At 42.8% G+C, this 16,807-nt stretch overlaps 1 protein-coding gene across 26 annotated transcripts in view; it reads right to left on the bottom strand.

Annotated features, from left to right (window-relative positions):
• ERC2 (ELKS/RAB6-interacting/CAST family member 2) overlaps positions 1-16,807 on the bottom strand; it is a 1,007,328-nt gene that overhangs the window by 378,751 nt on the left and 611,770 nt on the right. For all 26 annotated transcript variants that reach the window (XM_051852289.2, XM_051852290.2, XM_051852291.2 and 23 more), the window contains one exon: positions 2,795-2,955. In XM_051852289.2, the coding sequence (XP_051708249.1) occupies positions 2,795-2,955 (161 nt within the window). The remainder of the gene's footprint in view (positions 1-2,794; positions 2,956-16,807) is intronic.

The following is a 16,807-nucleotide window of genomic DNA, read 5'->3' as shown; positions in this document are numbered from 1 at the left end:
AGTCTATTAAACAAATGTCATATTTTCATTGGCTGATAGTGCCGTTTACACCCATGTATCATATTCTGTGTGCCAAGTTCTCTCCTGAGTGCCTCTCCTCTCAACCACTGCTTCCCAAGTTGTTACAGGAGGAGAATGGAGAGTCAGCGAGGTTAAGGGCATTTCTGCCAAGCCACACGGCCGCCAAGTAGAAGCAACAGGATCTCAGTCCAGGTCTGATGACTCCCCGAAGGTTTTCCCCAGATGTTGAAAGCACATGCTCTTTTTTGCAGGCTGGCATTGTGATGCAGTGGGCTAAGCAGCCACCTGCACCTCCAGCGCCAGAATCTCATGTTAGAGCACTGGTTTGATTCCTGGTTACTCTGCTTCTGTCCATACCCTGCTAATAATGCACCTGGGAAAGTAGCAGAAGATGGCCCAAGTGCTTGGAACCCTGCCATCCACATGGGAGATCCAGATGGAGTTCCTGGCTCCTGGTTTCAGCCTGACCCAGTCCTGACCAATAAGACCACCTGGGAAGTGAACCAGCTGACAGAAGATCTCTCTCTGTCTCTCCATCTCTCTATGTTACTCTGTCTTCAAATAAATACAACAAAACTTTTTTAAAAAGGAAAGTATATCATGTTGTTATAAACAGGAAGTAATGGAGGCTTCCATATAATGATGTAATAAATTACTTCAGGAGATATACAGTTCACCTGGAAACAGTTGGAGAACAATGAGAAAAACTAGACTGGACTTAACATAACACATACAATGAGGTTAGAGTGGGAAAGATGAACTGAAAGAAACAACTGAAAAAAATCAATGTACCTCTTTGACTACGACCTTGTCTAAATATGATCGGAGTTGGCAAACTCAAAAGGCTTCCATAGCCTTGGCAACTCATGACAAGAGTCTAGGGTGATTACTGATGCCATAAACAAGAGTGTCAATTTGTTAAGTCAACAACAGGAGTCACTGTACACTTACTCCTCATGTAGGATCTCTGTCCTTAATGTGCTGTACATTGTGATTTAATGCTATAACTAGTACTCAAACAGTATTTTACACTTTGTGTTTCTGTGTGGGTGCAAACTGTTGAAATCTTTACTTAATATATGCTAAACTGATCTTCTGTATATAAAGAGAATTGAAAATGAATCTTGATGTGAATGGAAGGGGGGAGGGAGAGGGAAAGGGGAGGGTTGCGGGTGGGAGGGAAGTTATGGGGGGGAAACCACTGTAATCCATAAGCTGTACTTTGGAAATTTATATTCATTAAATAAAAGTTAAAAAAATCAATGTATCTATATTGTTAATATATCAATATTGATATTGGCTATTAATAATAAATTACTGAGTGCGGTGATATCACAGACACTTGAAATATTTTTATTCCTAGTTACTTAACATTCAATTTCCAACATGCTATTCAAAACTGCATTCAACACTCTATTCACTCTTTCAATGACTTCTGAGTACCTATCCTATGCCTAGCACTGCTCTAGGTAGCATAATTTCTGCAGTAACTTAAATGCACAAAAGTTCCAGAATTGACAAAGGTCACATAAACTCGATGGGGAAATGAGGTAGTAGAAAGAGAGCTTGAGGTAGAAGTCTTTAGTTTTAATCCTGGCCAGATGGCCTTAAGCAAATTATTTGAAGCTCTCTGATTCTCAGTTCCCTTACCTCTAACCTGAGTATAATAATATCAGTTTTTATTAGGAAAAATGCTAGTTTACATGTGAAAAACATATTTATTCTTTGGTCTTGAAGAAACTGAGGTAGTTGATGAGGCATAAAAGTTTTGTCCTCATTATTAAAACCTTCAAAATATTTCATTCCATTTTTTCCCCATGATCTAAGCTTTCTGGTTTAATGTTAACCATGTGTAAGACTTGCTGGGTCATGATAAGGTCAGTCCTCCATACCTAGCCACCAATTTCAAAGTCTGTGTTACAGGCTTAAGATGCCATAATTATGGACATTTCCCATTATTGTGGAAGGAAGTTAGATTTAAATTATATCTTGCTGATTATTTCATTTCAAAACTTAGAGAGAGGCATGCTGCTTCTTGACTGGTTCTTTAGGACAAATCCATTGCAGTTGATTACTGCTAAAGACCTTTCAGTGATTTTCCTTCCCATGTTTTTCCAGGATGCGGGAAATAAGAGCTGGGTCTAAGTGGGTGTGTCGCAGGATCACAGGAAAGACCAGTTGCAGCACTCAGTTACACTTTACGACGAAACTGAAGAAAGCAATCGGTTCTGACCCAATCTTCCTCCATTACCTACATAACCTCCCATGAGGCGGAGTGTGGAAAGGAGCTGGGAGATTTACAATCAACCCAGGAAATCAGATTTCTTCTTTCTAAACCAAGAGGTGCCAACCTTGAGATTCTGAGTCAACACAAGCCAGGCCTTGAACACGAGTGAAGAGAACGTAATTAGACAAGTTACGGACACAATTAGAAAATGTCCCCTCAGAAAAGTTCCCTTGCAACTTGGAGCAGCGTGCAAATTCCCACTGCGCTTCACGAGGCCTCTGTCTCTCGGCTGGCTTAGACTTCCGTGACAGACCCATGAAAGACGAGCGTGGTCCACAAAACACAGACATGCAACCTCCAATGCTGGATATAATTTTTTAAAAATAACAGATGTGGAAAATGTGCAAAGTCATAGTTTATAAAATATAAGGACTGTAGTCTCAGAAATGACTGAGTGTTAGCTAATTTTTTCTTTGTCCTCCACCTTCCCCGCCCTCCAAGATTGGTTAGAAGAGCAAGATGACAAAAGTAAAGATGGGCACTCACTTCATCTCCAGGATCTCCTCCAGCTGTTTCCTCCTCTCTATCCGGAGGTTGGCCAAGTGGGCTTCCTTCTCAGCCAGGGACTGCTGGGTGGAGGCGAGGCGCGCCTTGGTGGCATCCAGTTCCTGTCTGGTCTTCTCCAGCGCATTCATCAGCTCCTCTATCTGAAAGGCACACGGAGCCTCTGAGTTACTATTCCTTCATTCAAGCAAAAGGCATTCCTTGCTAGCCTGTGTTGTGATGGGAAACACAAAGTAATGGTAACTGTCCTTGAATTAGGCAAGGTGTCTTGGAATTCCCTTCTTTGTCACTGGTTAAAAAAAACTTCCAAATGCATACACATGCACACACACAAAGTCTAAATTTCTCCAAAGTCCACATGCAGCTGGATTGCCCACAAACCTTTATAAAAACTATTTAACGTATTTATTAGAAGTCGGGGGTGAGCTGCTTGACCTAATGTCAACCAGTGTTTGGCTACTTCCCCACAGTTGGGAGGAAGGTAACAGTTTGAATGCATTTTGCGCAGACAATACACTTTTGTGTGTAGGCCTCAGGGTAGTTTGACAGGAAGTTAATCCACATGTTTTAGAGTCATTCATGTTTTTACCTATCAAAGCCTGGTTTGGCAATAGCTGTTTGATGTCCATGAGGCCTCAGGAGCCCTTCTCACCTCACCTCCCTGCCTTACATACAGGAAGCAAGATTCGGCCAAAGGTAAACAGAACTCCAGCCACAAAAGGTTCAAGTTTGGTTTGCTCCTGAAGTTTGAGAGGGTTCTAAACGTGAAATAAATGACATGTAACTTTTATAGGGTGCTAATACACCATAGGAATAAGCCACACTATCAGATATCCCGGATTTTCAGCCAGGTCCCAAAAAATTGGACCAGGGAGCCCTAAAGCAAGGCCTCATCCTCCCAAAACCACTGAGGACTTTTAAAATCCAACACACAACAAAGAGGACTGGTATTAATGGTTTTGTTCCAGAGACTTCCGTGGAGTAAGCTGGTAAAATCCCATCCCTTGCACAGACAGACCCTATCCACCCTGCTGATTCAAAATCATAGTTCCAGGAAGTTTCTAGATTCCAGGGCTGATATTTGGGTTTCTAAGTCACCCCTTCCAGCTAAACTTGGCAGAATGGACTCATCCATCACTAAAGTCAACAGAGCACCCTTCAGAATGTGTCAATGATATGTTAAGTTCCAATTCATAAAGACTTTCTACACAATTTCTGCAGTTTTACATGGAATTTACTCAGAATAAGCATTATAGTTCTCGTCCAAGATAAATTACATGCTTTTAAGACTCAGAAAACCCTCCTTCTAGCCCTGATAAAAAGAGGAAACTTAATGACCATGTAATTTAAATCAAAGCCAAAACCAAAAAACAATTTCAAATGTGAGGAACAGAAAAGATAACCTATGAAAGCCACAGAACCACACCTGTTTAACTGCAGAATAAAGGACATAATTCTCTAGTTCTTCAAGTACATACACTTTAAAAAGCAATCATAAACATTTCAGTCCACAGAACCTCACATATGTGACTAGATGTTCTGTATGAAGCGATTCGTGCTGATGCTAAAGTCGAGTTTTGAGTTTTCCTCCATTATCCTGTTTTGTTTTGTTTTTGTTTGTTTGGTTTTTTTTGTTTGTTTGTTTGTTTTTGTATTAGCTCAACATCAGAATTATGGTCATTCTGTGAGTCAATCCTAATTCTCTGCCTGACTGTCAATATGAGATGGCCTGTGTCCTCATGACTTCTTTTGCTGTCACAAATATTTCTTTATTTCAAACATCCAATTGACTCCACAAGAGAGGGGAGATCTCCAGGATTCTTGCCTGCTGAAATCTCTCTCATTGGTGGAAGCTGACCTATCTGCAATCTACGCGCACAGAGCTAATTACCTGGTTTTCCATGTTCTTAGCATACCTGCCACCAGACTGCCTGGAGGCAGACACTAGCTAGTTTCACATCAACTCAACTTTCAACAGTTATACTTTAGAGTAATAATCTGCAGGGTAATCCAGTCATTTCAACAACAACCACATGGGAAAACTGGAGAACCCAAGAGATATAATATAGAGTTTACACTCATAGAGCTGTCATTGTTCTCCATCAAAAACTGCAAGTATCAGATAAAACTGTTATTCTCCACACCTTGGTGTTGAAACAGCTTCCCAGGCCAAGGCTGTCTACTCATTCCAATTCATGTTTCCCCGTGCAGTGTGCATGGCACACACATGGGGATGTCCCCTCTGCTGCCCAAACAGGGGCATTATAGAGCAGGGCCATTTTCCCTGCTGTAGTGGTGGTCAGAGTGGTTCGCTGTATTTCAGTCTTTTCCCTGTAGGCACATGGGAGGGAAGATACTTTATTCTCCCTTTAGTCGGGTATGGCTACTGCCAACAAAACCACTCTCATTCCCAGGTGGAAGCATTTTAATACTAGTCCTCAACTTCACTCATCCCTTTTCCACGCCACAGTGACTGCAGATGCCTACACAGACAATGTCCCCTCCAGCCTGAGTCCCTGAGTAAACACAATGAAGTCCAAGGCTGACCCACACCACATAAGCAAAATACAGAGCTTTCCTGTGCAGCACCAAAGACTGAAGGCTGCCTGGTAGTCCCAGCACAGCACAGTCCACCCTGACTGTAGAACTGTCCAACTTCTCATCAAGTGCTCTGGGTCTCCTTCCCTCTTCCCACCATCAAAAGGAAACTGCTTGTTATTCTTGCTTTCCCATGGAAATTCTATTCTTTCTGGTCACTTCTATCTTGCCAGCTGTCTTTTCTTAAAGTCTAACTAGCCTTTGCCATGTTTTTTAAAAGACTGATGTATTTCAAAGGTGGGGGGGGGGCACACACAGATAGAGAATTCCTATCCACTGGTTCACTCTTCAAATGGTTACAATAGCCAGGGCTGGGCCAGGACGAAGTCAGGAACTAGGAACTCCATCTGGGTCTCCCACATGAGTAGCACTGGCCCAAGTACTTGGCCATCTTCTGGTGTTTTCCCAGGAGCATTAGAGAGCTGGACTGGAAGCGGAGCCTAGGGGACTGCAACCAGTGCTCTAATATTCGATGCCAGTGTTGCTAGCAGCTGGCTTACCCCACTGTGCAACACCACTAACCCCATAAACATTTGTCTTCTTAACTGTATTCATAACAACCAATAGAAGCACCTAACACAGATGCCCTGGGCACAGTGGTATCCCCAAAGTAAGAATCTAACCAACATTCACTGAATGCTAGAATGATCTTCAAGTCCTGATATTCAGAACTAGTCACTAGCAAGGAGCTGGACCTGCACTGGAATAGCTAGGACTCGAAGTAGCAATCTGATATGGGATACTGGCATTGCAAGCAGAGGCTTAACCTATTGTGCCACAACACCAGTCCCAAACTTGAGTGTCTTAAACATTGCCCCAAATTTATCTGCTTCTTCACTGAAGAAACATTTTAACCTGATCAATATACAGTAGTGTGTGTCTTAAAAACCATCAGGTTAGAGTCATGACATCATTTACTGTGTGACTAACACAAGTCCCCTCTCTGTCTTAGTTTTCTCATCTGTAAACAGCAGACCATGTTGCTTGCCTTTTAGATTTATGTGGGCACATTAAGGGACATGATATAGCCCCAAAGCCATTTATTGGCCCTACTTTTTTTCCGAGAAGATGAAGAATAAAGCATTATATGGAACCTATAAGACACAGAACTAAAAAGTTAATTTTTTCCTTTTATTTAAGATTAAATAACATTATTTTTAGTTAACACTCTCTGATTCCCATCACCTAGAGAAAAATATCATAAACATTTTATTATAATTTCTCCAACTCTGTATACTTATACAACTGAGATAATATATATACATATGCAAATAAATATATGTTTGTAAGCAACTCACATGTCATGAACATTTGCCTTTTGTCATGAAAGAGTCTTTTGGAAATGCAGTTTTATTTAGTGAATCTTCTCTAATCACTCCTTATTTTCCTGAAATTGACCTTTCTCTTAATGTTATAGCTGGATGTTTGTACCCCATCCAAAATATACTGAAATCCTAACCCCAAGGCGGTGGTATTAGGTGGTATGGTTTTGGGAACTGATTTCATGGGATTATTATGCCTTTATGAAGGAAGCGCAAGGGAGATGCTTGCCCCTCCCAGCCTGCGAGAACACAGTCAAAAGTCAGCAGTCTAGCCTAGATGGGGGTCCCCACCACAACGTCAGCAATGTGGTGCCAGGATTTTAGGACTTCCCAGCCTCCAGAATGGTGAGAAATAAATGTCAGCTGTGTCTAAGTTGTTCAATCTATGGCATTTTGCTAGGGCAGCATGAATGAAGGAAGGCACAGGAACCTGGTTGCTCTGTTTCTTTTGCAAACTCATATTCTCCCTGCAGTTTATAACTGGGCCCTTCTCCTTGTGACTCTGTCCTAGAGATTATCCTCACCCATGGAGACACCCGGGTGGCAGACTGAGGTCTTTCTCCTCAGCTGTCACCTCTATGCAGCTACCTCACCAACCTTTATCTCCTTTTGCTCACTTGACCTCATTCACAGGCACCCAAGCACCTGTTGATCACTTCCACATGGAAGTCCAAATCTCAGATATGTTGAGGATGACCAAACGCCAACTCTTGATCTATGTACACTTGCCTAAACCAAATCTCTACCACCAACAGCACCATCCAACCTGCCACTCCCTAACATCTACCATTTGCTTCTAGTGCCACGACCTTTCCTCAGTCACTCTTGTGTAAGACTTCAGAGTCACATTTGTCACTTCCTTCCTTCTCCTTTCTCTTTTGCTTCCCATTCATCACCAAGTATCACAGATCTATTTTAAAACACTTCTTGGACCTTTGATTCTCTTCTGTCATTACTTTTGACACTCCAAGCTCAGGTCTTTTCTCCTCTGACATGTACAACAAGGTTGGAATGAACTCGACATATATACAGATGAGTAGATATCGACATGTGTGTGTGAAAACATGCATGTTTATATGCATATGTGTTCCCAGACTCTGTCTCTACCCCCACCTAATCCAAGTCAGGACAAAGCTGTTCCTGATCAGCTTCTTCCCTACCAGAACACATTTTCTTCAGCCAGGTTTGCTCCTGTTTACCCTGGGATTTTATGAGTCATAACTAGCAAACAGGTAGAAATATGGAGCTAGGACTCTGGGCACAAAGGGATGGGCTTTGGAGAGCAGGCTAAGGTGAAAGTGAGAGAAAGAAGGAAGAGCCATGAGCCAGGGAATACAGAGAATGTCTTTGTTTCTTTTTAAAGATAATTGGAGGAGGAGAGCAAGGGGAGAGAAAAACTTGCAAGGGGTTATTCCTGGGGCTCCTTCAATGTTTTCTAAAGATCCAAGTTGAAGGTTAGACTTCCCTTTGGACTTTTCTCAGTTGTTTTGACTGTGTCTTTGAACTGGACCCTATGGGTCTGGGATTCAAAGAGTTTCCACAGAAATTATTGTCACAACTTGTTGCCCCATTGCCAGGAAAACATGCCTAAACCATCAGTATTTGTCAAAAATATCACTGGCCTAGCTCCAACATCTCAAGGATTCCTGTTATCCACAGCTGTGGTTTTTAAGCTGTGTTCCCAAGATCACCAGGGGTTCCAGGCCACCAGGGTGTCTTGTGGGTTGATAAACAGTTCAGCGGAGTGGGAAGAGTGCGAGTCAGCAGGAGCCTGAGTGCGCCACGCCACACTCAAGGACTTACACTACGAGGATCTGCATTAGGAGAGGCTTTCTACTTCGGGTGTAGCTTGACATTTAACAATTTTAAAACTGTTAAGTACTAAGAATGGTTAAAAAGCATGGATTCTGAGGCCGGTCTGTACTGATCATATCTGCTTCACCCTGTACTAACTATGGGACTTGGGGAAAGCTGAGTGCTTCTAAGAGTTACTGCAAGTATTATACAAAGCAATGGATGTAAAACTCTTTTTCAATGGATGAAGCACAAATGGCCAACAGACACATGTAAAACATCTCAGGATCACTAGCCATCAGGGAAATGCCAATAAAATACACAATGAGGTATCACCTCATTCCATTAGAATCCCTATTATCTAAAAATCAAAAAATAAGAATGCTGGCAGCTGTACAGGTTATAGAGGGAAATGTACCCTAAGACACTGTTGGTGAGAATGCAAATTGGTACGACCATTATGGAAAACAGTATGGAAATTCCTCAGAAAAGTAAAAATAGATCTACCATAGGACCCAGCTATTCTACCAGTGGAAATATATCCAAAGGAAATGACATCAACATATGAAAGAGTTACCTACACTCCCATGTTTATCAGCTCAATTTATAATAGGAAAGATATGAAATCAATCTAGATGTCCATCAATGGATGACTGGATAAAGAGAATGTGGCATATATCCATAAAGGAATATTATAAAGCCATAAAAAGAATGAAATCATGACATTTGAAACAGAATGGATGGAACTGGAAATCATTATGCTAACTGAAATAAGCGAGACCCAGAAAGACAAATACCACATTTTCTCTTATTTGTAGAAGTTAATATAGAGTATAAAAGTTGCACTGATGTCAATCATTTGGTATTTAGTTATAAATACAGCTTTACTGAATCATACCAGGTAAATGACAATATAGTTTTCTTTCCTATCTTATGATCATTGACATTAATTCCTCATTCTGTGATATTAACACTGTTTTCAAAGAAAAATAGTATATCATGTTTACATTGGAAGTGAATTGGCAAAATGTTAAAAATGTAATATAGAGAAAAATTAGGAAAAAATGCTCTTAGTGCAGGGACTGGCAAGTAGGAAAACATGTACTATATTCTTCACAGAGGTAGCTCACCACAGTGGTTAGGAGCTTAACTCAGTAGTGAGCCTACCACTTCCTAGTACCTCGTAAATTTTTAACATACTTCATTTTTGCTTATTACTGAACTAGAGCCTTTTCACTTGTTATCACCTATCCCCCCATCGTCTGACCCATGCCATGTGCACACACACCCCAGGACTGCCCACACACTCTCCGCGGCCCTCCGAAACTGCCTGTCCTTCATGGCCCTGCCCACGCCTGGCCTCCTCCACAGTGGAGCTTGGGAAGCAGTCGGACCTAGGTCATGTTTTAGTTCCACCTACAGGAACTCTGTAACCTTAGACCACTCTTAACCCAAAGTTTCCTAAATATTGCTACATGCTAGAATCCGTTGGGAAACTTTAAAAAATTCCTGATGCCATGGTCACACTTCTCGTAAACAATTAAATCAAAGTACTTGAGGGTGGGAACCAGACACCTGTATTTTAGTAAAGATCCAGGTGACTCTGAAACACAGCCAAGGCTGGGAAGCCTGGACATTACTGACTTCTCTAAGCCTTCAGATGTTCCCTTAGAGGGTAGGGAGGAGACAGAAGTCACCACACAGGACTGACACAAGCCTAAGTGAGAAGGTACACAGCAAACTGAGCCCTCGCTGCTGGACACCTGGAGGCATCGGGTGCTTGGCAGTTGCCAGCCACACTCCTTCCAGCCAGCTGTGGGCCTTCCCTTTACACCACCTGTGCCCTTTTTGCACGATGTATCTGCTTAGCAGCTGCCTCTGGACTGAGCCCCTGGAGTACAGGGCTGGCACTCCACCTTCAGCTCACAGAGTACAATGATGGGAGAAGTACAAGCCCAAACCTGAGGTTTCCTACCACTCTCCATCCTCGCCAAAGGTCTTTCCAGTCTTTGCTCTCTGTTTGCCTCAAGCACTTTCTCTCTGCTATGGAGTCCAGGCAGCTCAGTGACTGAAGGTTGGAGACACTATGCTCACTGCCACCCCAGCAGCTGGCAGGAACACAGGGGAACTCATGACTGCATCCCAGGATCTGAGCTGTGGTAGGAGCAAGCAGCTTTGAGTCCTGCATGGTATCCCACAAGCTCTCTCCTGGGGCCTGGAAGATGTGTGTCCCTTCCTTGCTTCATTTCCCCACCTCGCTGGGTGGCTCCCACATACTGGGCACTCTGCTGGACAGTAGCCAAGCCACATGCTCAGCCTCAGAAGAAATCTGGTTGAGCAGGGAGGATTGGAATCAAACAATTGCCACAGCTATGATTTTAGAAAACAAAAAAGCTTCTAAAATTCTGAGTGATAGGAGGGGGTGAAACAGCCACCACTGTACCCTCAGCCTGTGGCTGGCCTGACGAGGAGGGGCTGGTGGCCCGGGCTGGAGGACATCCCTTCTGTAGGGCAATGCTACTTGGAGAATCACAATGATTACCAGCCAATAAAACCTGTGGGGAGGTCCAGCAGGAAGGTAACCCATTTGTCTCCATTTAACACAGCATGTGTTTCTTTCAGAAGCTCATCTACCGGCAATTTACCAGACAGCATTTCCTGGGGGGGAAGGGGGAACCTTTTAGGGAAGGTGTTAAATTCCTAAGATGTCATTCTCTGGGAAAACAAGATTCACAGCAACCTCAGAAGTCTTCCAGAATACTCAGAGATATTCTACTGAAGATAGTTTCCTAAATGGTCCCCAACTACAGCAAGGCTGTGGTTCTGATTCTGGGTCTGGAAAGTGAAGGTTACATTTTACGGTATGTTTTCCTGGTGTTACATATCCAGAACATAATTATTAAAAGTTTCTTTAAACTAGATGTCAACTTGGTCTCACCAATTACACCAAAGACCCTGAATAACTGCACACCACTTCTGATTTTATTAGTCATTCTACATTGTAGATGATAAAAATTCTTCTATAAAATGGTACCAGGACTATTGAACTATGTTTGAATAATGCATAACCCTGTACATTTTAAGCATAGCGAAGCTGTCATGTGGCTTTTCTGAAGAGTCGAGAGCTTACACATGGCTCTGCTTGAAGTTTCAGAGCTCTTAAAGTGAGCAATGGAGACTTCAAACAATCCAAGAAAACACCTGTTTTAAGACCTTACATCATTAACACGCTCAGCCTTAAATGGACATATGCATTTGTGCTGTCTGAGAATCTGAGAGCCAGCTCCTCTCTGTTACCCCCAGTTCTGTGTGTCTCTGTGATGCATGGTGACTTCTCCTGTTATGCAAGAGGCTTCCCCTGGCAAGAGCAGATCTTCACATATTTTGATAAACACCCCCCCACACACACCATTAAGCTATAAATGGCAGTATCGAGTTGGTGTGTATTTTGTGTCTCTGACTGAAATTTGAAAAGCCATATTTTAAAAAGACACTCTGATTATGCCTTAGGTTTCCCCATGCATCCTGGTTTCCTGTCTTCACCCCGATCTGTATGCAAGAGGATGATGCTAGTTTTCAGTTTGGACTGGAACTCAGAGCCAGTGAAATCCCTGTATCCTAGGTTACAGCAAACCTGGAATGTATATTAGTCACATGGGAATAGTTGGTCCTCTCTCAGTTCTACTCTGGACACTGAAGATCACTCTGAGAGGCTAGCATTGTGGTACAGGAGAGTCAAAGCCACTGCCTGTGATGCCAGCATCCTATATGGGCCTCAGTTCCAGTCCCAGATGTTCCACTTTCAATCTCACTCCTTAGTAATGCACCTGGGAAAGCAGCAGAAGATGGCCCAAATGCTTGGGCACCAGACACCCATGTTAGAGACCAATGGAGTTGCAGCCTCCTGGTTTTGGCCTGGCCCAACCCTGGCTGTTGTGGCCATTTGCAGAGTGAATCGACAGATGAAAGATCTCTGTCTTCATTTGTCTTTCCTCCCTCTCTGTCACTTTGCCTTTGAAATAAATCAAACAAATCTTTTTTTTTTTTTTTTTTTTTTTTGACAGGCAGAGTTAGACAGTGAGAGAGAGAGAGAGACAGAGACAGAGAGAAAGGTCTTCCTTCCATTGGTTCACCCCCAAAATGGCCGCCACAGCCGGCGTGCTGCACCGATCCAAAGCCAGGAGCCAGGTGTTTCCTCCTGGTCTCCCAAGCTGGTGCAGGGCCCAAGCACTTAGGCCATCCTCCACTGCTCTCCTGGGCCACAGCAGAGAGCTGGACTGGAAGAGGAGCAACCGGGACAGAATCGGCGCCCCAACCGGGACTAGAACCCAGAGTGCTGGCGCCGCAGGCGGAGGATTAGCCTAGTGAGCCGCGGCGCCGGCCTCAAATAAATCTTTTAAAAAATAGTGGGGCTACCCTGAGATCAAAGGCAAAAGTAAACACATGATCCCTTCCTGGCTCCCAGAAGCAACAGGGATAGACCGAGTCGCTGTGGGCCTGAGGACCCCTCACAAGAGGACTACTGGCCCTATTCTCCCAGTTGCTCTTTTCTGATGAGTCTGTCTCCTCTGCCCTCCACCTCCCACCACTGCCTTCCACTGACACCTTTTGGAAAAGGCTGAAACTGGAAATCTTTTGACTGCTTCCTACGTGGGCCCACCTCTCCCCAAATCACTGGCTATGTGATTTGTTTCACCCACACTGAAGTTTAAGCATCTAGGAGCTTTGCTTACATAAGTAACTTCACATCCTTCTACTGAATGCAAAAACCCACAGCCAACAAGGTTGTTCAGGCTCAAGTCATTTGATTTTGATTGTATTTTACATCTTTCCTTTCTTCCATCTCTCTCCAGGCTTTTTAACAAAATTTCACCTCATAATAGAAAATGGATGAAGGAGAAGTGTACAAGAATACATAATCTGACTTAACAGATTTTGTTCAATCAGATGATGTTAGTGTACAAATGAATAATAACATTTTTTCCAAAGTGGCCTTGAGCATTCTTCATCCCAAGTGGGTTTGGCTCAGTGGGACCCGGGTAAGACCAAGGCTGTGTGGGGAGGTGGGTGTTTAATCCAGTAAAGATGTCACCATGCCTGCATCCCACATCTGAGCACCTGGGTTCATTTGCTGGTTCTGGCTATGAACTCCAGCATCCTGCTAGTGCAGAGCCTGGGAGGCACCTGTGATGGCTCAAGGGGCTGGGTTCTTGTTCCATGTGAGAGACTGGGACTGAGGTCACAGTTTGTGATTTTGGCCCAGCCTAGCTCTGGTTGTTGCTGGCATTTGGGGAATGAACCAGAGGCTGGGAGCTCATTTTCTGTCCCTTTGTCTCTCAAATGTTTAAACATTTTTTTTTTTTTTTTTTTTTACAGAAGGGTGTTTTGGGGCCAACGTTGTGGCCCAGCAGGTTAAGCTGCCACTTGTGGTGCTGGTATCCCATACTGGAGTGCCAGTTTGATTACTGGTTACTCCACTTCCAATTTATCTCCCCGCTGATGGGCCTGGGAAGGCAGCAGATCATGAGCCCAAGTATGTTGGGCCTTTGCCACTCATGTGGGAGATGCAAATGGAGTTCCAGGCTCCTGGCTTTGGCTTGGCCCAGACCTGGCTGTTGCAACCATTTGGGGAATAAGCAAGCGTATGGAAGATTTCTATCTCTGTCTTGCTTTCTCTATGTTTGACCTTGCAAATAAAGAAATATAAAGCTTAAAAATAAAAACAAAACATATTTTTGGTCATGTTTGGTACTGGTACATGTTGAGCGACTGTGTCAGTCACAGCGCTTCCATACTACAAAGAGCTGGCCTTCATTCCTAATAGTCTAAGGCATTCTTGAGAAGCCCTATGGGTGGCACCAAGGAGTGTGGGCTATAAACTAGACCCCTGGGGTTCCAAATCAGGCCTCATCCGTGTGCTGGCTCAGTGATTCTGATAAAGCTATTTGACTTCTGTATTCACCAGTCTCCTCCTCTGTAAAATTTGAGTCATTATTATACCTCACTGGGACCTTTTAAAAAATACCTAAGCTAGAACATCTACATGTAGCAAGCATGTGGGGTCCTGGAATAGCTATTAGCAACGGCCCTGGTTGAAGCACTGGCATTTAGTTTTCATCTTCAAATCAATATAGATCTTATTCCTAGTTTAATCTTACTTAGGCTAAAGTCCAAAGACAAAGATTAAGGAAGAGAGGAAGGCAACAGAACAGCGCTGCTCAACAGAATACCCTGCACTGGTAACAATGGTCTAGCGTTTGCTGTCCAGGACATATCTCACCAACCATACATGGCTAAAGAGCACTGGGAATGTGGCTGGTGCATCCTAGGACCTGAAGTTTTAATTCAGTCTTAATTAAAATTTAGGATGGTAGATACTATATTGGAAAGAGCAGCATCACAGCAAACAAGTTTCGCAACTTTGTAGTCTGAGGATGATGTTCAGAAACTATTTCAGGCTTCATGGAGTTGACCTTTTTTGAGCATAGGAGAAAAAAGTTTGTTCTGTTCAATTCAGCACAATTCATGAGTTCCCATTTGACTCTCTGACTCTACTGCTGGGGTTTATTCTAAAGATATAATAAACATGTTTATAAAATCACATATGTATCCATATGAGTGTACATATATATCTATTTATACAAACACTATATATACATACACAAATGTATACATATGTATGCATGCTTTTCCTAAGAAATGAGTTAAATTAACCATAGCTGTGCATACATGTCTAAAATTGTGGAATAGAAATCTGAAAATAAATTATGGGTATCCAATTTTTGAGATGTTGGTCAGACATTAAACACTAAGTGATAAAATCTAATGTAAATGAAAGATCATCATACAATCTTAAGGGAGAAAAACGAGATAGTAAACAGTAAACACAAGGCTTGTACTTGGTACAGAAGCTCCTTAGGCGTTCCATGTTGGAGTGCATGAGTTTGAGTCCCAGATCCACTAACAATCCAGTTTCCTATTAATGCATACCCTGGGAGGCAGCAGGTGATGGCTCAATAACCTGGAGTCCTTGCTACCCATATGGGAGACAAAGACTGAATTCCTGGCTCTTGTCTTTAGGCTTGGCGCAGCCCAGGCCGTTGCAGGCATTTGGGGAGTGAACCAGTGGATAAAAGATCTCTCTCTCTCTCTCTCTCTGTGCCTTTCAAATAATAAATAAAAATTTTAAAAATAAACAAAAAGTAAATACAAACCCACATGTGGGGAATTTTAATGTACTCACACGTTCATAGAAAAACAAACCAGAAGGCAATACTTGAAATATTCATGATGGGTTTGTTTCTAGGCTTAGAGATTACAAATATTTATTTTGTCTTTGTATATCTATGTCTATATATGCATTACTATAAACAAAAGAGTAACTTTTAAAAATTTTCAAACAAGAAAGGTCTGCATAGAAACTGTTTCTGCTCCCAAGCAAAAATCAGTTATTGGTAGATCCCCGTCTCCAAAGGAGATGAAAAATGCAGGACTGCAGAACAGGATGGGGCCCTCTGGAAGCAGTCAAAGCAGCAGCTACCCTTGGCCAAAATGGCCTTACGACAGGCTACTCATGTATGGTGCATGGGTGCATGGGTGTGGTGCCTTGGCTCTGACAGCCCTTATATTTATACTGATTATACTCCAAGTTCACCAGGAAGTGTCCATGTGTTAGTGACTCCAGAGCTGTCAACAGTAATTCCTGCCACCTCCACCCTGTCCCACAATGCATATTGCTCATTCCACTGCATTCCCTAATAAAGTTCTATGGGTTTTAGAAGGCCAGCATGGTCAGTTGCTTGCTTGTTTTATTTTGTGCTTGTTTTGGACTGTCCAATTTTGGTGTTATCATTGTGCTTCTGGAGAACTCAAAACAAGCTGTCAGAAAGCTGTTAGAAAATCAGAAACATTTGTTCATGCCACTTGACCACCTTAATTAACAAGGTCCATTCAACAAGTCAGAGTGGGATTCTCAGAAAGACAAACTGTCTCGTGATGCAATGATAAGTATTGAGGTAATTCCAAGAGGAAGAATAAAATGGGTCTCACTGACTCTGTCTTCTCCTATTGACTCAGCTTTGGAAAGATATCTATTGATGAGGACAAATTTCAATCATTAAAAACAAAGCCAATTCCAAGCCTGATCCCTTAAGATCCTTGCATCACAATTCTATCTACCTTGAGAAACAGGAGTGAGTTCCCTGAATGTCACCCCGGTCCTTGAGCACTTGGAGTTCAATGCAGCCTTGCATTCTCACACTGGCACAGCAGCTTCTCAAAC

Source organism: Oryctolagus cuniculus, chromosome 10 (genome assembly GCF_964237555.1).
Source record: "Oryctolagus cuniculus chromosome 10, mOryCun1.1, whole genome shotgun sequence".
Taxonomy (NCBI): Eukaryota; Metazoa; Chordata; class Mammalia; order Lagomorpha; family Leporidae; genus Oryctolagus; species Oryctolagus cuniculus.
The sequence above is the reverse complement of the archived record's forward strand: the minus strand, read 5'-3'. Positions and strand labels throughout refer to the sequence as shown.